General features: G+C 48.8%; 1 protein-coding gene across 2 annotated transcripts in view; it reads right to left on the bottom strand.

Moving 5' to 3' along the window:
- Positions 1–22,893, bottom strand: part of TRIO (trio Rho guanine nucleotide exchange factor) — a 331,311-nt gene that overhangs the window by 5,725 nt on the left and 302,693 nt on the right. For both annotated transcript variants that reach the window (XM_031443331.2, XM_064479579.1), the window contains exons 41-54: positions 21,874–21,943; positions 19,842–19,931; positions 19,178–19,270; positions 18,391–18,441; positions 18,051–18,128; positions 16,893–17,084; positions 15,491–15,668; positions 10,256–11,079; positions 6,020–6,267; positions 4,402–4,540; positions 3,624–3,651; positions 3,257–3,419; positions 2,871–2,992; positions 1,498–1,576 (exon numbers count right to left, since the gene is read on the bottom strand). In XM_031443331.2, the coding sequence (XP_031299191.2) occupies positions 1,498–1,576; positions 2,871–2,992; positions 3,257–3,419; positions 3,624–3,651; positions 4,402–4,540; positions 6,020–6,267; positions 10,256–11,079; positions 15,491–15,668; positions 16,893–17,084; positions 18,051–18,128; positions 18,391–18,441; positions 19,178–19,270; positions 19,842–19,931; positions 21,874–21,943 (2,355 nt within the window). The remainder of the gene's footprint in view (positions 1–1,497; positions 1,577–2,870; positions 2,993–3,256; positions 3,420–3,623; positions 3,652–4,401; positions 4,541–6,019; positions 6,268–10,255; positions 11,080–15,490; positions 15,669–16,892; positions 17,085–18,050; positions 18,129–18,390; positions 18,442–19,177; positions 19,271–19,841; positions 19,932–21,873; positions 21,944–22,893) is intronic.

Genomic DNA, 22,893 nt, shown 5'->3' with positions numbered 1-22,893 from the left:
TGGCAGGAGGGACGCCATGAGACTTACCAGGCAGCTTCCACTTTGCTCTCGTGGAAAACCTTCCTCACCACGTGAAGCAGCTTGGAATGGATGGTCACCCCACGCCCTCCCCAACTTTGGACAGGAGTATCTCTTGCCATCCCTGCTCTGTCCTGCCGTTGTAGGATATGTGTGTAGGGCTGGTAACTCATCTCTAGTGTGTGGTCTCAGGAGCTGCACCCAATGAACCACCCCCCAGGAAGCCTCAGCTGTGCCTGGACCAGATCCAGGACCGCGGATCTGAGCCCGCTGCCACCACAGGATGAGATCTGGGGGCTGGGGAATGTGAGGAAAGACGTAAATCTGTGGCCAGGGGCAGACTGTGCTGGGCCGAGGATGGGCACTCTACTTTGCCCCCCTCCCTCAGACAGGCCGAGTCTCTTCCTCTTGCCTGGAGTCGGGGCTGGCAGGTGGCCCGGTCTGCCCACAGAATACGGAGAAGGCGCGATTGTTCATTTCTGAAGTGGGGCCCTGAGAGGCCTCACAGCTTCTGCTCTCCTGGGATGCTCCAGCCATCACACGAGGAAGCCCAGGGTGAAAGTCTATGTGGAGAGAGGCCCAGGACCCAGGCGAGGCCAGACGTGTGGGTGCGGGTGGGAGTGCCTGCTGACCAAGTCCAGGAGGGACCAACAGAATTGAAAAGAATGCTGGCCAGGCCAGTCACACGGTGCACGAAGTGATACATCCCTGTGGCTCCGACTGCAGGGTGAGCCTTGTGTGGCCAGACGGCTGGCAGACAGGTGGGGCTGATGCAGCAGGTGTGCGCATGGACCCCGGCAGCCAGGAGCCCAGGAATGGCCACCAGAACCTGCGAGCCTGCTGCTGGGGGGTTTCTTGGAAAGCTTTTCAAAAGGGACAAGCTCGGGTGTCATGCTTCTGACGCCCCTGCCACACAGGAAACGCTGCAGGGTGGATGAGGGCCACGTGAGGTGGACATGGAGCTGTGGCAGACCCTGGGTGACAGAGGGCACCGCAGAGCTGCCGCCCGCGCCCTGGCTGCTGTCTGGAGAGAGACAGCCCTACTCTGTTGAAGCCCCCTCTTAGGGTACACTCTAGATCGCCAGGTGCAGCTGAAACCTGCAGGACACATTCAGCATCTCCCAGCTGGGTTTCAGAGAATGACGTCCCATAAGAAGGGGTCTGAGCGCCCCTTCCCTGGGTTCTCCAAAGGCTGGGGCGCAGCTGGCGCCACCCTAGATGCAGAGCGGGCGTCAGTTCACCCCATCAATGGTCGGGTCAGGGCAGTAAGTGTCGGTTCTCTCTTGGAACCTGGACTGGAAATGTCTTCCTTATTCCTCAACGTTTAATATCGAAAGGTGATTACAAGTTACACTTCAGAGGTCACACGCCTAACTTGCAACTGCTGGCAAAATACACCCTGTAACTTTCTCTGGGTGTTCCACAGAGCTGCGTCTCTCACTCTGCGACCTCAGGAGGGGCTGCGGGTTTCCGTCCTACCTGCCAAGCTCAGCCACTTCACTGTAGAAGCAGTCGAAGTTGTCTTTCCAGGTCACCGTGATGCCATCACTCCCTGGACCTGCAAGAAGAGTGGCACCTCCCTGAGCCTGGTTCTCGGGCCCCTCTCGGGGGTGGGGACTAGAGCCCTGTGCTGCCCAACGCGGCAGCCGCTCGGGGTCGCTGAGCATCTGAACTGTGGTTCACGGAACGAAGGGTAAAATCCATGCCGTGTGCTGGGACTCAGTATGAGAAACAGATGGATTTGTGCGACAGAAATAAACACACCCTCGCGTTTCTACAAGACAGCATATTCCTAGGAAGAGTCTTGTCTCCCTAAACTTCCTTGCTTTCACTACTGCTTTATTTTTAAGAAATCAACTATATAATTTTTGTGACATCTTTTAAAATTAGAACATGGATGATTATCTGTGGTCAAATTCAAGTTTTCTTCCTTTCTTGTACCATGATCCAAAACCCAGAACCCTTTGACTTAATGAGGTTAAAATACACTGGAGTAAGATACAAAGATAGAAGTTCTAGGACAACTGTGTTCACTGTCTACACACAGGGTGCCCCTGGACTCAGTTCACCTTTAGTTCTTTTATTTCTTTCTTTTCCTTAGCTTTTAAAAAATTATTTTACTTCATTTATTTAATTTAGTTCTTTAATTTTCACTCTTGGAAGCAGCTTCCTATACCCAGTGTAGCTGGCGGGCCCACCAGCATCCCTGATGGCACAGAGGGCCTTCTGCAAAATCGAAGCTGAAAATCAGCCTGGATGTGTGGTTCAGAGCATCTGCACACGTCAAGTGCAACCATAGGAAATTCTAAATGGCCTAAGATATGGCTCTGCCTCCAGAAGCTCAGGGTTCAGCTGAGGAGAGAGAACAGGCTTTGCTGGGCACGGGGAGAGCAAGGGCTTTCGTCCCACTGAGGTCACCTCGCGCTCATGGGAGGGATCGGAGGACTGCAGGGCTGTCAGGGTCTAGCACGGGCACAGAGCCTGCACGGGCCTTACCCACACTCCCTCCTTTCCTTCCTTTTGGTTCTCTTCTACATGAGACTGACTTAGAATAGTTCCTCTTAGAGCCAAAGTGGCAAATGAATAATCAGACAAAGGAAAAGCTGCGGACGAGAACGCGTTTTGAGTGCTAAGAGCACAGGATGCCCCTTGCTGCTCCTCGCGGCCGGCACCAGAGGCTCCCGGGCTCAGCGGCCGTGGGTAGAGGCCTTTGCCGAGCTCCTTGCCTGCCCAGGGGTCACCCGCCTGGGCATCCCAGAGGCTGGTCTGCCCCTTGCAGCCCACAAGTGATGTGTCACGTACTTTTGGTCACGTCGAGTGTGTGCGTGTGGCGGGGATGGGGGGCGTCTCACCTAGAACCCTCAGACTCGCCGAAGACGAGGCTGACCCCATGTCGTTCACAGCGATGCACGTGTAGATGCCGTCGTCCTCGGTGGTCACACCGACGATCTTCAGAGCGGCCTCTCCCAAGTCACTGCCGCACAGGAGGGCACACAGGTTCAGGGCGGCTCAGCTCTCCCCGCCGCCAGCCCCCACCCTCTCTCCCTCGGGGACACAGGAAACCAGGAGCTCAGGTGCTGACGGGCAGTTTCAAGTAGGATTTCAATCCCAGCTGCCCACCCAGGTGTGACACATTCCCTCACGAGGGGGGCATCCCAGGGCCAAAGGTGACCAAGGGAGTCGACTGTCAGTCCCAGTGAAATGAGGTCACGTTCACTGTCCTGAAGGGCCCCCTCACCTGTAGGAGATGCTGTAGTGGTCATCGTTGTTCAGGGTGCTGTGTTCAGGGCCCTTCCAGGTGATCGAGGCCTTGGGGCGGCCACAGACCCGACATCTAAGAACAACGGTCTCCCCTGTCTCACACGTGACCTCACTCAAGGGAATGACGAATTCTGGGGGAACTGCACCGGAAAGGAGTCAGTCACGCCGGTCACCCGGCTCCCCTCCCGTGCCCACCAGTGCTTCCCCAACAGATGTGTGTGGCCTAAGATGCTGTCCAAGCCCAGAGCTCCACAGAAAACCCATGTCCACAGGCTACACCCAAGTGTCCTGAAACCCCACAGACCTGCCCCCTAAAAGACTAGCAGCAAAAGAGCAGAACTCACCGTCATATATGTAGTTGGGATTGAGAAGCTGAAATGGAAGGAGCACACAGCTATTAACCAGAGTCATAAGCTATCTTGAGATACATTAGTTTTATTCCAGGGCTGCAACTATGGTGGAAAGATGAGAGGAAAGACAACTTGGCCTGCCTGGTATCTCACTGCCTTTGAATGCACCCGAAAGCTTCGTGTCACACAAATGGAGGAGAGTTTTTTCTTTCCTACCCATAAACACGAAAATGCTGCTTAAACTTGGAGATGTCCTTTATTTTCATCCTACGAGCTGAGTCCTGCGGATCCCTGGATCCCCTCCTTCCGGCAGAATGGCCGGTGTCCTGACCCAGGGTCCTTGGATTCCCTTTAGGAAATATTTTTTCTCCAAACAGGACCCGAACAGGTTTAAGGCACTCTGGTTACAGGAGTAAAGCTGGCTGAAGCTCCTGCCGAGGGAACTTGCTGCAGCTGGTGACCCTGTGTCTCAGCATCTCGTCACCTCCCCTGTGGTCTGAGCCCCGTGCTCTGCCTGCCTCTGGGGATCTAGTCTCTGCTTCCTCTGGGAACCTAGCGGCGGTCCTTGTCAGCCACGCATGCGCCCAGTGAGGTGTACACTTGTATACCTGGTTCCTCGGAACACCGGTGCATACCTGGGCCACACCATCCCCCTACAAAGGCCCTCGGGTCTACTCGCAGGGCAGAGGGAGACGGGGTGCTGCCAGGACCCGGTCCAGGCTCCTCCTGCTCCCCGAGGAGCGACACAGGTCCCTGGAGGCGCTGTGCTCACCTTCACAGATGCCTTGTTGCTGAGCCCTTCCCGGGACTTCCGATAACCGTTCTCCAACTTGCCTTCCCGTTTGCCGTCTTTATCTTTTTTCTCAGATTTCTTCCTTAAACGGAGTGCTGTGTGCCAAGATGTTGCCTTCCTAGGGGGCGGATAACACATTGCTAGTATTATGCCTCCCCAGTGTTTAGCAAATGATTCCCTGAAAGCATTAGAGAAGAGCTGACTGTCCAACGTAGGCGGCTGTCAGGGGACTGAGATTCCTTTAGCAACAGTCATCTCTGCTGAGGAGAACTTTCCTGTGGTTCTCGATAACCAGAGATATAAAACCAACAATTTCTTAAGTTAAGTTTTAAGGATTAAAATACAAAGGTACCTGGGATGGTTAGTTTTATGTATCAACTTGACAGCGCTCAGTTATTTGGTCACACATCATTTTGGGTGTTCCTGGATGAAATTGACATTTTAATTGGTAGAGTAAAGCAGACTGCCCTCCAAAGTGTGGTGGGCTTCATCCAATCAGTTGAAGGCCTGACTAGAACAAAAAGACTGGCCTCCCTGAGCAAGAGGGAATTCTCAGGCAGAATGCCTTTAGGCTTCATCTGCACCACTGTCTCTTCCAGGCCCCCAGCCTGCTGGCCCACAGTGCAGATCTGGACTCGCCGGTCTCCACAATTGTATGAGCCAATACCTTATAACATACATACACCCCTACACTCTATTGGTTCTATTTCTCTGCAGAACCCTAATACAGGACCTGAGAATATTTTTGAGAAAGCAAAATAAAAAACGGGACTCTTGAACAATGTGCCAGAATAAAATATTTCCATATATCAAGGAGAAACAGGACAAGGGACTGTTAAGGACAGTAGGTTCTTTGTAGCCTGAACTCAAGCCCGGACTCAAGCCCGGGTGTGAACGCTGAGCCCAGAGGTACAGGGTGGTGCTGGGATGCTGGCCAGTCTGGGCTGCAAACCCAGGCAGGGGAACTGCCATGCCTGGAGAGGAATGTGGCCACTGTTAGTGCTCTTGAGTCTGATTTTTTGGGCTGAAGCCTTTGAAGACTTAAAAATCATAGGTTTGCAATGCTTCCACTCCCAGAAGCCACCTGGCTGTCCTCTCCCATAGCCAGAGAGATTCAGGGAAGGGCAGAGTTTGAAACCAGCAGCTGAATTCAGCTTCCTTTAAAATAATGCTTAATGCAGCAAAATTGGTTTCAAGTTTCTTAACTGAACTAATCTTCCAGTATATATAGGGCGTAATGGTAATGGCATAACAGACCTTTAGCTGCAGCTTACAGAATGATGATCTTCACCCACGCACCCTCAGCACAACCAGTAACGAGTTAGGGGGTCTTAAAAAGCTTCCCCTCTCAGGACCTCTGGGACTTAAAATATCTCTGTGTTCTACCTAGCGGTTTAAAAAAGCCACGTGTGTGCAAACACAGGTTATTAAAAGAACTCATCAAACGAGTCTGAGAGGGAAGGCCAGCCCATTTTCACTTCGGGGTTCCACACAGCACTTAGGAATGAACTCATTCAACTGACCACAGCGCAGCTTTCTCTCCACGGGCGCCCCCTCCCAGGCTCCCCCAACCCCAGCTGCCCTGCCGGGCACTCACTTGAGAGCCCCGTCGGGGTTCTCCATGATGACTGCACTGGTGTGCCCCAGGACGAAGCCCGGAATCCAGCCCTCGGCTGCGGGGCACTGGTCAGTGGCGGCTCGGAACACCAGAAACATGTTCTGTTGATTGCTGGCCAGAATTTGAACGACCTCTCCTTGGTAGACGTTTATCTCATCCTCCTTCACTGCCGTGTAATCGTGTGTCACCAACATGGTGGAGATGTTGCTACTGCTGCTACTTTCACTCTGTAGAGGGAAAGAGGAACAAAAAGGCAGAGGGGAACTGAAGTGAAATCTGGTGGCAGGACAGTGCGCGTCTGCGTGGGCCGCTGCATGACGGCCCAGAGCAGGGCTCACCGGGTGGGCACGGAGGGACTCTGCACCCTCCCTCCGTGCCACTCTTTAGCTACTTAACTGGGTGCCTTTTTTCAGTAACTGATCACCAGGGTTTCTCTAGAAAGCAATTTAGGAACAATCTTAAAACAAACAAACAAAAAAACAAACTATGGCGATGGTGACATTTTCCTTTGGAAGTTTATTTTAGCCCCGACTTCCTTGCACCGTCAAAAGAACAGCTCATCCTCACACTGATGCCGTGCTGGGTTCTACCTATGTCATGGTAACATCACTGGGACTCTCATGCTCATTTTTTAAAGTTTTATTAAATAAAAAAAGCCACAACGAGTAGCTCTTCAGCTCGCTGACAGATCAGATCATGGAAAAGGTCCCAAATTTGCCAGATAAAATGTTCACCGAGAACATGTATTCCAGGATCACGCCGAGCTGCTGGCATCCCTCATCGTTTCCACGTTTGTCCTTTTAAAAGAAGAACGGGGGACATCTGTAAAGTAAATCAGTTCCTGTTCTGCTCTCATGGAGAGCTACTCTGCCTCCTTCACACGTCCCTTGGTGGGCAGCCCTCTTACAAGCTTGCGTGATTCCAGTGTCCCGAAGATGCTGCAGCCATGGGGACAACCCCTGGCAAGGGGAAGCCTACCTTCTCCTTATCTTGGAGTGCCAGTGGTACCCGATCTCTTCGGGTCACTACTGTGTCTTTAGCATCCATCACAGTGACTGACATGTAGCAGGCACTCAATACATGTTCAGTAACTCAGTCAGCGAGGCAAGATTGCAAAATTAAAACAAAGATCACTTCTTGAGGCCACCTACCCAGGCCCACAAGCTGTGTGGTGGTAGCTGCTGAGTGGAAAAAACCACAAATGACAGTATTTGTCCCAAGCTGTCATTTACCAAGTGACCCCTTGGTCCAGGGAAGGAGGAGGAAGCTGAGACCTCTGCCAAATCCCAAGCTACGTCCTGCCCCATCCCCTCTGTCGGCAGGTGGCACGTCAGGCGCCCTGCTCCCCTCAGCATCTTCTCAGAGGCTCCCACCAAAGATGTCGTCTGGATGTTCACGGATTCCCAGGACTCTGAAGACGCTGGTCTCACCTGGGCTCTTGGATGCTTGGGGCAGGTCCTGGTTGTGCAGATGTGACTGTCAGAAATCTTGCCACATGCATGTCAGCTCTGGGTTACTGAGCTGGTATCAGGACACACGGAAGCAGACGGCTGTCCACTGTCAGCGAGCCAGCGTGCTGGGGATCCCAAGGGCTGGGCCATGCTCTGGCCCGCAGTGGATACGTAAGTTAGACACAGTGGGGTGCCAGGTTCTCGTTTCCGTCTCAGCTGAGGAGTCTGGCCGTGTCCCCGGACTGTCCACGTTAGGCTTGGCCTGGGTACACTCCTTTATGCAGTCCTATCCTTTTAGCATGCACTTTAGTATCCTGACACCCGATGGTTTTGAGACTACAAAGCCACATTTGCTAGAAAATGTAAACAAAACCAACTTATGTGGTACAGATGTCTTTGGTAATACAGTGTACCAGATTTTGTCTCATAATTCATATTTTGCCACAAGAACACAGCTGTTTAGAGTTTCTGAAAACTCACCATGTACCAATCTAAGTATCAGGCATTTAAAAATCTATCTCATTTAATGCTGGCCAGCCTCTGAGAGAAAGGCAAGGCTGTATTTTCACTGCTGTCTAGACTGGGGAAGGGGTGTGGGGAAGTTGTGGACGTCCACATTTGGGGGCTGGCACAGTCAGTGGGTTGATCCACATCCACTCTCTTGCTCTTGGTGGAACTTTCCAGAAGGTGCCCATTAAAGGAGGAAGGAAGACCGAGGCCGTGGCGTAGGTACAGCTGCTTGGCAGTGACCGCAGACAGCTTCACAGAAGCCGACAAGAAGGAAGGAGGCTGCAGCTGACCCGGCGGGGGGATTAGGTGGCCTGAATGGGTGGGAGTGGGCAGAGTGGTGGTTCCTTTAACAAAAATACTCAAGAGTTCTAGAGGACATTTTCAAATGTCTGTTCTAGGCCTCCAGTGGTCTTCCCAGGCCTCCAGGGTGATTCTGTAAGGCACTTGGACTCACCCAGAACACTGGCAAATTCCCTTTATAGGTTACCTACCACATTAAGAAACAATGAGAGGCAGAAACCAGAGGCAACTTTGGCAACCTAACACTGGCCAGAACGTGTGTGCCCCACCTGACGGGGCTTATCTCAGAGTGAGCATCCTGATCTCAGAGTGAGCATCCTGGGGGGGCCGGGTGGGGGCTGGTGCACACTCAGGGACACGCAAGGGCCAGCATGGGCTCCCGCACCAGGGCGTGTGAGGTGTTCCTTCTGAAACACAGGCTCTGAGAACCCCTCGTGTGCTCAAAGGGGAAGCGTCCAGGTTAGGATGGGCTCAAGGGCTGTTGCCTGGCTGATTTCAGACTGGTCTCAGCTGTGAGGCCACGCCTGCATCCTGAGAGTTCAACTAGGCACTAGCAGGTGCGAGCATCACCCAGCCTCTGCATCTTTCTCCTGGCTGAAACTCTTCTGATGCTCACCTGCATACCCAGCATTTTGAAACTAACAGGAGGTGGGGGCCCAGGCTCTCTGCAGGACCCGAGGACACTGGGGACGGCCACTGCAGAGGATGCCTGCCCCTACCACTTACTTTTGAGCAGAAAATTGAAGGGCAAATAAATGTACCAAGACCCGTTTCTTAATTTCTCCCTCAGTTAAATACAAAGATTGAGGTTAACAAAATACATAACAAAACATAGAAGGAGAGAATAAGGCCAAGTCAACCCCAACAAAGCATTAATGGAAGTCCAGAGGAAAGAGGGAGAGACATGCACAAGCCATCTTTCTTTCTTTCTTTTTTCTTTTGTATAAAGAGAAACACAGACCCTTTCAGGGAAATGAATTTAAAAATTTATAAGGTGATCAAATATACACTCATTAGAACAGCTCTAATTCCTCATGCATGCCTCTGGGAAGGTGTTATGGGTCAGATCATCTGCCGTGTACGAAACAGTCGGGTAGGATAGTGAGGAAGCCACAGGATGGGGGGGAAACCCCACCACAGCAACCCTTCTGCTGAGAACACGTATAGTGATGGGCGATGCCCTGCAGCGACCGGCGCCCGCACTGCGCCCCCTGCTGGACAGAACGTGGACGCTCCGAATCCAGCCTGCCTGCGCCTCCGCTCCCAGCCGCCGGTGGAGCCCACCATCCAGAGGCCCCAGAGCAGACTCTCTTCCACAGTGAAACTTTGGGGGGGGGGGGGACGGACAAATATTTCCACTGGAGAGATTCCTTCCACCCATTTTGTCAGTTTAAGTTTGCTTTGAATTGCTGTTGGAAGTTTTCTTGAGGTTTTTTTTTTCAGCAGATGAGTCAAAAACGCTGCAAAGGTAATTTAAGGCGTAAAAGAGCACAACCAAGCGATGAGCAAAAAGCTTAGAATGTACAGCTTTCAGTTGACGTAGGAGGTAGACAGAGGGGACACTGACCCCTCTAAAAAAGTGTGTGAGGAAGGCAGGAGCTAGAGAGGAAGTTCCAAGATACTCGGTTGGTCGGAAAACGTGAAAGGTTTAAAGATGCCGCATTCAGAAGGTTAATGATCTGCGTTCCCGTATTAAGGAGACACAAACCAAGCAAGCAGCGAGTTAGTAGAGACGAGAGCGCGCCGTCCGCCGGGAGCAGGAGGGGTTAGAAGGCGTCCCGCGGGTCTGCGTGGTCAGTGCGCAGGGAGGCCCGGAGCAGCTGATTACCGCAGCGCAGCAGCGGAGAGCCCGCAGTTAGTACGAGGACAGCGGCGGTGACGCGGGAGGTTTAGAAGAGGAGCCGCGGGACAGAGGCAGCGGGGCGGGCGGGCGGAGGCGGCCGGGCGCTCTTACCCCATTGCTCTGGGTGGACTGCACGGACTGCTCGCTGGCCGAGGAGCACGTGCTCATGCGGTCCGTGTCCTTGCTGGGGGCCGCGTGGCGGTGCGCCTGCCGCTGGAGGGAGTCACTGTCCCCCGGGAAGGTGAAGGAGCCGGGCCGGCTGGAGGGGGAGGCGGGGATGGAGCTCCAGAAGGAGCCCCCCTTCTGCAGGGGGCTGCTAGGGGGCAAGGGCTCCTTGCCGATCGGAGAGGGGAAGGCGGCAGACAGAGGAGAGTTCAGAGGCGAGATGGCCCCGGGCCGGGGCTTGCCCAAGGGCAGGGGGCCCAGGCCGCTCCGCGCGCGGCCGTCCTCCGGGGGCGCCCGCGCCTCCTTAGCGGCTCCGTCCTGATGGGCACCCGTGGCAATCCCGGTGGCCTTCCTGGGGCTGTCCATCACCTTCATCTTGGGGATCGGCTCCGCTTCTCGCTCGGGACCTTCGGGCTCGCTGCTGGGGGGGCGCCTGGTGGGCTGGCTGGGGCCAGGCTCCAGGGCGAGGCTGCTGCTGGGAGGAGGCAGTGACAGGCCGGGAGCGGACATACCTGACATCTTGTCTGCCTCTGCTTGGCTGGAGGCTGCAGAGGAGACCAGCACGGGGGAGTGGTGTCTGACAGGCTGGGGGATCCGGGAGGGTCTGCTTCGGCTGGAGCTGGGGGGGCCGCCGCCGCTGCCGGGGCCGCCGCCGTGGTTGCTGCCGCCGCTGCCGCTGGGGGCCCCGCCGCCGCCCCCACCCCCGCCGCTGCCCCCGCCGCCGCCGCCCCCGCTGTGGTTCCTCTGATACTCGATTGGTGATGTCAAGGCTGGAAGACACGTGAGATACAGAAGAGAGTCAGTCAGGGGTCCCAGAAAAGGACCGCCACAGGGGCCAAAGGAAAAGAGGCACGATTAATTGAAAGGGAGTGCTGGTCTTCGTGCCCCACAGTCAAGTCACAGGGTATCCACCTAACTTCCAATCACTATGCTCTAGACACACCCAGCCATTCTCCAGGCGGCAGGCTGACACCATCCAAACATCAGGGGCTGAAAAAGAAAAGGTCTTATATTCTACCCTCCTGTTCATGAAGGAGTTTAAATTGGCTCCATCAAGGGCAGTCTGCCTGCCCTGTGAGGGGTGGCCAGGGGGCCAAGGGAGCAGAAGTACAAGGTCAAGGAGAGGTTGGAGGAGAAGCAAGCACAGCCCCAGCACCACTGCCAAGTGAAAAGGAACTGAATCAGCCGGGAGCGTCCCATGCAAATCGCCAGTGTCAGCGGGGTCCCAAGCTGCTAGGGGAGTCAGCTGGGCCTCCCCGGGTACCAGCTGGCTCCTTGAGTGAAAAAGTTTAGTCCAGGTGCTGCAATGGTCTTCTTAAACCAGAGAGCAGTTAAGCAATCCTGTGGTTACCAAACAGGGAGGCAGAGACCACCTCGGCTTTGCAGACTGGGCAGGAGAGACATGGAAGGGAAGGAGAGCACAGACCACTGTGGGTTGTGAGGCTGTCCCACCTCTGGGCTTTAGTGATTCAGTTACATAATCATCTGCGGGGAAAATGCAAAGTAAGATCTGGGGAAACACCAACACAAATTCTGAAAGACCGAAAATCTTTGAGATGTACAATAATCCAGAGGCATCAGGCACGTGTGGAAGTGCACTCTGGAGCCAATGACACCGGACAGACTAAGGCGAGAGCATGTTCCTGGTCTCCTTCACCCTCGGGAGCAGGAATTACTACCGTCCTCTAGACTGAACAAGTACCTGGGAAACCTGAAGAGCATGGCTCGGTCATGCCTGCAACTCGGGAGGCAGCTCACTTTACTTTGAAGAAGACAGCAGAGGTTCAGAGACGTCCCAGTAGTTACATGCTGGGGCCCGGCATTCAATGCAGCACTTCAGAACAACGTATTTAAAGAGACCTGCATTCACTCAGTCATGGGCGCAGAACTTTTTTCTACATAAACGGGAACATCCCCCCAACCCACCAGCCCCAGACATCCAATTCTAACTGGACATGTAAGCAATGACCAATCTACAGTCTAGACAGGAGCCTGGAGTTAACACCCGAGAAACTGATTACCACTTGGCCAAAAATGCCATGTAACCTTGATTTAAAAAAAATTCTTTTATTTATTTATTTTCTTAAGTTTCTTTTTTATTTATTTATTTTTTTTAGTGGAGGTACTGGGGATTGAACCTGGGACCTTGTGCATGCTAAGCACGTGTTCCATCAGTCTCCCCCATTGATTTTCCACACTGATTTTAGTGCCTGTGTTCCTGGTTCTTAAGTGTCATTCAAGGTGTGGAGGTGATTTTATGTGACAAAGAAATTATAAGGTCCACACAAAAACTACTAGAACTAATCAAAGAATCCAGCAAGGCAGCAGGTTACAAGATTAACGTTCAAAAATCAGTTGCATTTCTTTACACTAATAATGAATCAACAGAAAAAGAAAGTCAAGAAACAATCCCCTTTAAAATAGCACCCAAAGTAATAACATATATAGGGATAAATCTAACCAAGGAGGTGAAAGACTTATACATGGAAAATTATAAACCATTGATGAAGGAAATTAAAGTAGACTTAAAAAAACGGAAAGATATCCCATGTTCCTGGATTGGAAGAATCAATATTGTTAAAATGGTCAAACTGCCCAAGGCAATCTACAGATTTAATGCAATCCCTATCAAATTAACCAGGACATATTTCACAGAACTAGAACAACTCATAATAAAATTTATATGAAAGCACAAAAGACCTAGAATTGCCAAAGCATTACTGAAGAAAAAGAAAGAGGCTGGAGGAATAACTCTCCCAGACTTCAGACAATACTATAGAGCTACAGTCATCAAGACAGCATGGTATTGCTACAAAAACAGACATATGGACCAATGGAACAGAACAGAGAGCCCAGAAATGAACTCACAAACTTTCAGTCAACTAATCTTTGACAAAGGAGGCAAGAAGATACAATGGAATAAAGACAGTCTCTTCAGCAAATGGTGTTAGGAAAACTGGACAGCAGCATGTAAATCAATGAACACTCCCTTACACCATACACAAAGATAAACTCAAAATGGATCAAAGACTTAAACATAAGACAAGATACAATAAACCTCCTAGAAGAAAATACAGGCAAAACATTATCTCACATACATCTTAAAAATGTTCTCCTAGGGCGGTCTACCCAAGCAATAGAAATAAAAGCAAGAATAAACAAATGGGACCTAATGAAACTTACAAGCTTCTGCACAGCAAAGGAAACCATAAGTAAAACAAAACAACAACCTATGGATTGGGAGAAAATTTTTGCAAACGATGAAACCGACAAAGGCTTGATCTCCAGAATATATAAGCAGCTCATATGACTTAAAAAAAAAAAAAACCAATCCAAAAATGGGCAGAAGACCTAAACAAGCAATTCTCCAAGAAATACAAATGATCAATAGGCACATGAAAACATGCTCAATATCACTAATTATCAGAGAAATGCAAATCAAAACTACGATGAGGTAACACCTCACACCAGCCAGAATGGCTATCATTCAAAAGTCCACAAATGACAAATGCTGGAGAGGCTGTGGAGACAAAGGGAACTTTCCTACACTGCTGGTGGGAATGCAGTTTGGTGCAGCCACTGTGGAAAACAGTATGGAGATTCCTCAAAAGTCTAGGAATAGACTTACCATATGACCCAGGAATCCCACTCCTGGGCATATATCCAGAAGGAACCCTACTTCAGAATGACACCTGCACCCCAATGTTCATAGCAGCACTATTTACAATAGCCAAAACATGGAAACAGCCTAAATGTCCATCAACAGATGACTGGATAAAGAAGATGTGGTATATTTATACAATGGAATACTACTCAGCCATAAAAACCGACAACATAATGCCATTTGCAGCAACATGGATGTTCCTGAACAATGTCATTCCAAGTGAAGTAAGCCAGAAAGAGAAAGAAAAATACCATATGAGATTGCTCATATGTGGAATTTAAAAAAAAATTAAAGAACGTAATACCAAACAGAAACAGAGAAACAGACTCACAGACATAGAATACAAACTTGTGGTTCCCAAGGGGGTGGAGGGTGGGAAGGGACAGACTGGGAGTTCAAAATTTGTAGATACTGACAGGCATATGTAGAATAGATAAACAAGATTATACTGTATAGTACAGGGAAATATATACAAGATCTTGTGGTAGCTCACAGTGAAAAAAAAATGTGACGATGAATATATATATATATGTTCATGTATAACTGAAAAATTGTGCTCTACACTGGAATTTGACACAACATTGTAAAATGACTGTAACTCAATAAAAAATGTTAAAAAAAAAAAAAAAAGAAAAAAAGAAAAGAAATTATAATGTCCTGTTGGACCGAGGCATAGACACGGAATGTGAACATGAGAAAAGGAGAAAGAAAACACATTGAATGAGTATTTAGCTTCTCACTGAATTCTTGAAGCTCTTCTGAGATCGTTAAATTAAAACCAGAGTCAAAGTCAGTTGTCACGAAGAGGAGCAAGCAGTTTCAGGTCAGGGCTATAAGGAGTCAAAATAACTGTGACATAAGGTCAGTGTGGTCTCCCTCTCCACGTGGAGAAGCCCTTTCCCCTGAGGTCTGGCCCCTTACTGCTGCACGGTGTTGTGCTGTATCATTATTGTATTGCTCTTCTAGAATCACTCATGCCATGGAAGTGGGAAGGAAAAAACATGTCTTGTCCTAATGAGGAGGGAGGCGTGATGTACAATGCTATTGAACACAAATTTTAAAGTTGCCCTCAAGAATGCCTCCAGTATCTTTGGCCGATTCCATCCGCTGCCTTAAGTTTTTTCTCATGCATTCCTTTCCCAGGACAGGGCTCTGGTGCACATATGGTACGAGAGCCAGGGGGACGGAATGAACAGCGTAGTGTGTGGGGCACACGGCCAAGAGCCAGATGGCCTGCTCTGTATCCTGACTCTGCTGTGAACAATCTGTGGGACTTGGAGCAAATTACGAATCCATTTTGTGCCTCAGCTTCCTCATCTGTAAAATGGGAACAATAGGAGTACCTGCCACACAGGGTCATTGTGAAGATGAAATGAAGCAACATACAGACCGTGCTTAGAACGGTGCCCAGTCCACTAAGTTGCGTCTCCTATTATTTGTATGTAATAGGAGACGAGAAACAGAAATCTGTACATTAGGGAAAGAAAACCCCTACCCAGGAACAGAACACACATTACCGTTTAAAAAATTGCGCTGGTTTTCTAAAATTTGGTTGATTTCATGGATCCACGTTTGCCGAACACTTGGGCTGGATGAATGCAAGATGAAGGTCTCCACCACATCACCCGCCCTCGATGTCAGAGCAAATTTACAGGGATCGTTTTCCACATTTTCCTCCAGGCAAAGGCAACTCACCTGAAAAAAAGTGTTACTCACAACGGCTGAAAGGCAGAAGCAACCCATGTGTCCATCAACAGATGAATGGATAATCAAAGTCTGGTCTATATATACCATAGACTATTTTTCAGCCTTAAAAAGGAAGGACAGTCTGTCATAAGGTACAACACAGCTGAACCTGGAGGACATTATGCTACGTGAAATGAGCCAGTCATCAAAAGATGAACACTGTTATGATTCCACTTAGCTGAGGTACCTAGAGTCATCAGACTCCCAGAGACAGTACATGGAAGGCTGGTTGCAGGGCCAGGGGAGGTGGAATGGGGAGTTAGTGTTTAATGAGTATGGAGTTTTAGTTTTAGAAGATGAAGAGTTCTGGAGGTGGACGGTGGTGACAGCTGCACAACAATGTGAATGTCCTTAATGCCATTGGGCTGTACACTGAACAATGGTTAAGTTGCTAATTTTTATGTTATGTGTATTTTACCACGATAAAAAAACGAAAGCCCATTTATTCCCACTGGTCGAGGGCACAGTTCATCCTAGGTCAAAACTGAAACAACCACTTTTTGGCTGAGCTGCCATTTTTATTGCCTCAGGAATCATTACCTTAAAGCTTTTTAATGACTCTTCTCACTCAGGTACATGGGGATTACCAGGAGTTCAACCAGTAGCTTAAACAATTAACTAGAAATGGTAATCTGCTGGGACCTCAGGCCTCCTCTCTCTCACCCTTGGTTTGTCCCTTTTCTAGGACTCAGGGTCATTTGCGATAATTTTATTGTTTATCAGACAATAAATTTTTTTCTATCAGAAAGCAAGCTACCCCAGGGCACGGACCACCTGCCTCATCCATCCCTCGAGCCCCAGGCCGAGCTGAGTGCAGAATAGCTCTTTGTTAAGTGGGGAAGACGACCCTGGCTAAGCTCTCCTCTCCCAATCCAGGCCCCTGAACTTAAACAAATTTCACTTGGTCCTAGAGAAGGTGGAGCACAAAAACTAACCACGGTGAGGGCCTCTCGTGGTACAAATGAGTGGCTGCAGCATGTGGAAGACATTGGCCACTGAGGACACAGATGGCGGACGGATGGAGTGAATTTAAAGGTTCTGAAATGTATTAGAAAATTTTCTAAATATTTAATAAACAAGACAGCAGGACATGCCACCATTAAAAAGGAAACAGTTTATCAGCATGACGGGTGTATGCGTTAGCACATGAGAAAACACATGCCTACAGGTTACCTTGACGCTGTTCTTAAATAGGAATCCTGGCATGGAGAAGCCCTTTTTTTTATCAAGCGGCTCGCTGAAAATGACGATCTGCTCGAAGAGGAACACCCGCCTCTCTCTGCAGCGAGGCAGAAGTCCCGTGTCTTGGTCTGTGACCAAGAATGTGTCCTGTAAGAGCAGCTTGCCCTGGGCAACAATTTTACCCTAGAACAAGGAAAAGGGGGCAAAGGAATAGGAGAAGAAAACATTGCATTCTAAGTTAAGACAGATGAAGTTCTGTTTTCTTTAGCTTTCCTCCCACAGAATAATAAAGTATCTTTCATGTATTCGTTTATAGAGTCTAAAAATGTCTTTTATTCTAATGAGTTCTGAGCCCCAAAAAGAAAAATCACCCACGTCAAATTCTTGCCGACCTTCGTGTACTTCACTGGCATGAGTTACAATCAAAGCCTGACAGTGGGTCTCAGGATCTCGTTTGCAGTGGAAGAACGCTTCTCAAGTGCGGTCCCCCGCCCAGCAACACCAGCACCCCCAGTGGGACCTGGTCACATTGCTTGGGAACCTGGGTTTTCAGAGCTCTCCAGGAGAGTCTGGGTTTACTTCTCTGAGAACCATAGCACCAGCAGGTTAAACCCAATCCTCTAGCAGAACAGTAGGCAAGAAAAGGAAAAACTCCTGTCTCTTCACTCAATAATCAAATTGGGGGTTGGGGGGAAGGATTCTGGTTCTGAATATCCTTAGGATACTCATAGGTAATGTGTAATCTGAGTAGTCTGGCAACTCATAGGAAAGTCTGCAGACTAATGATGAGCACAGTGACCCCGAAGTCACGCTTCCAGGGATGACAGATGGACCGGCCACCTGCTTCCCACTCCGTGCCGGGAAAGGAAACACCGCTCTTGCAGGAGCAGAGGGCCCAAGAGACTAAGCAGAGCCCTGCTGGTTTCCGCCATGAGGCGCTGGGCTTGGAGCAGAGGAAGGTCCCCAAGGAGCAAATCAAATATACCGAAAGAAGTTGAAAGAAAACATCAATCAGGTTGAAGGACAGCGAGAGAAGACAGAAAACCAAGCAAAAAGGATCAGCTTTCTACAGGTGGAGATAAAGAATCCGAGACAAAAGAAAGGGATGGCAGCCAGAGGAGCGAGTTTAAAGAAGAACAGCCGCATTACGTCAAATCCCTGCAGCCGCCCGACGTTCATCATGTCGTTGCACCGCTTGGGGACTATGCACATGACCTCCACGGCTCTCTGCGGGGCGGGGGAAAGCAGAGTGAGCGATCGCTTCCTCGGGGGCGAAGCAAGTGTGCTAGCCCTCAAATACACCCCCACATTCAGTTCCTCTCCCTCTCCCACCTCTAGCTTGCAGGGGCACGTCCAGGATGGGGAGACCCGCCACCACCCGCTGCAACCATCCCTCCCTCCCAGGGACGGGCTACTTCAGACACGTAGGGATTGAGAGACGGGCTGGGGAGCCGGGGCAGACCCTGGAGGCCCAGCGGGGTGTAAGTACCTCCAGTTCTGACGTATCCAGGCTGGCTTTTTTGGAATACTTGAGGAAGTCCTGCGAGGGAAATGGAGAGAAGGCCATGACGAGGGTGACAGTCACAACAGCAGTCCCCTTTCTGATCACGCATGACGTGCCAGGCCCTGGCTAAGCCCTGGAGGCCCATGTCCTCATCTTTGCCTCCCAGTAACACACAGGAAAGGGATTCTTATGTGGACTTCAAGCTCCAGCAGAGCAAAGTCAGACCAGATCTATCCAAGCAGGTCACGGCTGCCGCCTGACTCCAGGACAAGCCCCCATCTCTCTTTACATCCAGGTTCCAAGTTTTATACATGAAGGAATTGCAATATATTTAAACAGTCACTTTTATCATGGAAAATGGTGTGACTCTGCCCTCAGCTGTGCTTAGGAACCTGAATCAATCAATGGCTACTGTGGAACTGACAGAGGAACGCGCAGGGATTAAACATTTAATTTGATCGGAAGTGCCAAGAAGATGAGAAAACATGTAAGGTGGATGGAGCCAAAGAAATCTCGTTAGTATCAAAGACCCGTGGGGGGGAAACGTTCACTTTCACTGACATTTTGGTTCAGAACCTCACGTCAATGAAAACATTGAGGAAATAGTGTAAGGTGTTTTATTCAATTAAAAAAGTTTACTCTGGAATATTTAAAATCAGGAATAACAAGACTGTCTCATATTTTTTACAGAAATATCCCTGTCACCTGCCAAAGCCTCCCTGCCCCCAAGTCTCGCCCTCCCGCCACCGGCTGCGACCCGGCCAGCCCTCACCTTCAGCAGCAGCTGGTACTTCATGATTCTCTGCACTGGTTTGATCAGCAAATCTGTGAGTTGCAGCCTGTGGCCAAGGCGCTGCTTTAAGTCCTGTGGTTTCAAAGGAGAAACAAGGATCTTCAGTGCTGTCTTTTAAAAGGCAATTGTTTTCAGTGCCTGTCATTGTCAGGAATGCTAACGACACCATGGTAGAAGTAACCAGGAAAGAGGTCACACTGCACACAGCCAACCAGTGCCGTGCGACGGCTCAGAACGTCCAAGTTTGACACCTGAACCTTTCTGAGCTGTTTCCCAAAATGGTCTGCCACACTTGCTTTAAAAGGCCTTCTTTCATTTGCTTCCTTTTATTCATATAAGGATTTTTATTTCCAGGCTAAAAGTTTAGATCATAAATTATTCTGGGTTTGTAATGAGTCTTAAGTTTGAAACTGATTTAATAAAAAACCCTTACTTTAACCAGGACCCTAGTCCTCTGAATGCTAAGGGATACAATCATAGCTTGAACTCACACTCATTTCTCTGACTTCTAGGAAGGAAATACAGGTTCAGAACTCATAACTGAGGCTAACTTTCTGGATGATTGCTTAATCTCCTGGGAAACAAACAATACTTCAATTTTTGGAAATCAACTGTTAACAAAAGATTCTAACTTAGTTCTTACCTCAAAAAAAGTATCAATGTATTCTGAGACGATGTGCTCGGACTTTGGCTTATTCTGACAATAAACTATGTACATGTGCAACCTTCTCTCCTGGGAATGAAAGGCAAACAGCTGGGTTAGAACAGAGGAGCACGTGCGCATGTCAGCTCATTCATAAAGGAACTGTGCTTCAAATAAAACCGCACGGTTTAGACTCTTGGGAGCACATTCCAGATTCATGATGTGGATGGACATTCTGCTTTCTGGCTCCAAAAACAGTCCTTCATTATCGCTTCCTCAGATACATCAAACCCTGCGCTTTCCCCAGCAAACACCAGAGGCAATGAAAGGACACAGGGCTTAATATTAAACCAAGCATCACTCCCACCCCTTCAATCCCCGCCAATGGTCCCAGGAAGCCTGGCTCTTTTTGGTAGGTTGGAAAAAGCTCTTAATCTCAAGTCCTGAAGGCAGGGAGGAAGTAGACAGTGAGATACCCCTTAATGTGTGATCCTCCAAGTGTGGTGGGCACCCCCTGGGGTACCTGAGGCTCTTTGGGGATCCATTAGGTCAAAACTATTTTCAAAATAATACTATTATTTTGTCACCTGCCCTCTCCACTGTGCTACCATTTGCACTGATGTGCGAAACCAGCGGTAGGAGAAACGGCAGGCAGCTTAGCAAATGCCCTTCACATGCCACCTTCACCTGAGAATGCCCTTGATGAAGGAATAAAAAGCCGTTTTAATAAAACTCAACCACCAAGTAGTAGACATCTTTTTAACATTCCTGTGACAAGACAGAGGTCCTCGTGACACTTCTGCCGTGTATGAGAGTAGCCAAGGCCATGCACTCGTGGGACTGAGCTGTGACCTGAACCGACGGCTTGTTTCCGTGGACCACCATTTTTACTTGAAAGAATGATGGACACAAAGTCTAATTATTTACACGTGGGTATGGGGTAGACATTTCCCTGAACAGGAACAAAAGAGCCTGCTGTTTTAAGGCAAACAACTGGCAATGTCTGTTAATAATGAAAATTTGAGCTTTCAAGCAAAAAATTAGAATTTTGGAAAACATGGATCTGCCACCTTGTACTTGACGATACTTAAAGACTTTTCTGGAGAGATGTGTGGTGATGTGAACAAATCTGATTTTTCCATACTGTTTATTGAAATGTTTCAACATCTGGAAGATGTGTCTAAATCCGTGAACCAGTATTTTCCAACAGACCAGTGCAGGAAGCTGCAAGCTGGCGCAGGGGTGAAGGAGCCTTTACGCGAGAGACAGTCCAATGACTTAGTGTAACAGCAAGGGAGAGGTTCACCAGTGGGTTTTCAGGTTCCATGTTGCAACTGACCTTTAAGAAATGATCACTTGCTGAGTTTTTGTGTACTATCTAAGAAAACTGTCTATAATTATCTGAAAAGGCTATTAAAATACTCATCCCTTTCCCATCAAATATCTGTGTAAGGATATTTTTTTCCCCATAAATTTTAACTAAAAAACATATGACAGTAGGTTCAATACAGAAATAGATATAAAAATGCATCTTTCTTCTATTAAGCCACACATTAAGGAGATCTGCAAAAATACAAAAACTCTGGTCACTATTTTTTTGAAAATATAGTAATTTTTCCTAAAAAAAAATTTAACCGTTAACACACTCATTTTAGTTACTTACACCTATATTTGGCTACTGCATTGAACCCACTGCACATCTAGGTGCATCACCATCTGCACCGGACACCTGTTTGCCCACAGACATCCCCAAATGTTCCCGCTTCTGGTCTGGCTCTGGTCCCCTTCTGACCATCCTGTACCGTTCGTGAGCTAAATAGCCCACTGGAGGCCAGATGACCAGGAAAGCAGGCCATTTACATGTAGAAGAGCAACGGGGGATTTTAATTCCAACCAGCTGACACTGTACAGTTCTATTTTATTCTTAGTATAAGCATTTTTGTAAACTATAAGCGTGTTCTCCTTTAATGTGGCAAACCAATGACTAAGTATGACAATAGAGAGCAGAAGTAAATCCTGCTATTGTACTTACATGTTTAACAAAAAGGGATCCCAGTTTTTCTGGATCTTCAAGGCACTTCTCCAACTCTCCTAAAAAAAAGCTGAAAGGAGAGGGGAAATATGAGACCCATTTCCAATTTGGCCTTCCAGTTTTAGATTGAGGTGTATATTTTCCAAATAGCCTGTTTTGACACGAGTCATTGGGAAGTGTAAAGTATATACTTAACAAATACAATGCACACTGAAAACATTGTTAGGACAGAAAGCAAAAGGGGACAGTTTAAAAAGGCAAGGCAGAGTGAGACATCCCTTGACTGGCAACCTTCCCTTCCTTTGCATCATCAACATTTTTGTCTCACTTTCGTTTTTTAAATGATGCAAACAGTAACATCTCATTTGAATACAGGGTAAAAAAACATAAGTGTTTCAAAGCAATCGGTCATTTTGCTTTTTAAAAACTTGGTCCTCTTACCTGTGAGTTTCGTATTCTTTCCATGGTGATTTTTAACAGGCTCAAATTGGATAATAACAGATACAAAATACTGAATGCGACCTGTGCCAGCCTTGTAAAATTTTCTCAAATATAGTAAAAATCAATTTTGAGGTCACAAACATTAGCTCCCTTTAAGATCAAAATTAGGTATAACCACAGAAGCAAAACTGTCTTCACTTCTTCTGGGCCGTATTTGTTGGTAGGATGTATGCCTACCTGAATTATCACTTACTGACTTGAAAAAAACCTCTAACAGTAATTTGTATTCACTGAAGACGTGGCTGCAATTCTACTCAGAAACACTTATTAAGGCTTACTCCACAGAGATGTGGTTCTAAGCACCTCACATGTATTATATTAAGTCAGTCACTCTTCACAGCAGTCCCGGGGGTGGATACCACTCTGACCCAGGTTGTGGAGATGAAGAATGGAGGCACAGAAAGGGGAAGCAAAGGGCTGGGGGTCAGGACTAGGCAGTCACACGGGGTGCCTGGGCTTCTAGCCACCCCCAGCACGGGCCTGGGATGGACCCGCAGGGGGAAGGTGAGAGGCTTCCAC

The sequence above is a fragment of the Camelus dromedarius genome, chromosome 3, assembly GCF_036321535.1.
Source record: "Camelus dromedarius isolate mCamDro1 chromosome 3, mCamDro1.pat, whole genome shotgun sequence".
In the NCBI taxonomy this organism is placed as follows: Eukaryota; Metazoa; Chordata; class Mammalia; order Artiodactyla; family Camelidae; genus Camelus; species Camelus dromedarius.
The sequence above is the reverse complement of the archived record's forward strand: the minus strand, read 5'-3'. Positions and strand labels throughout refer to the sequence as shown.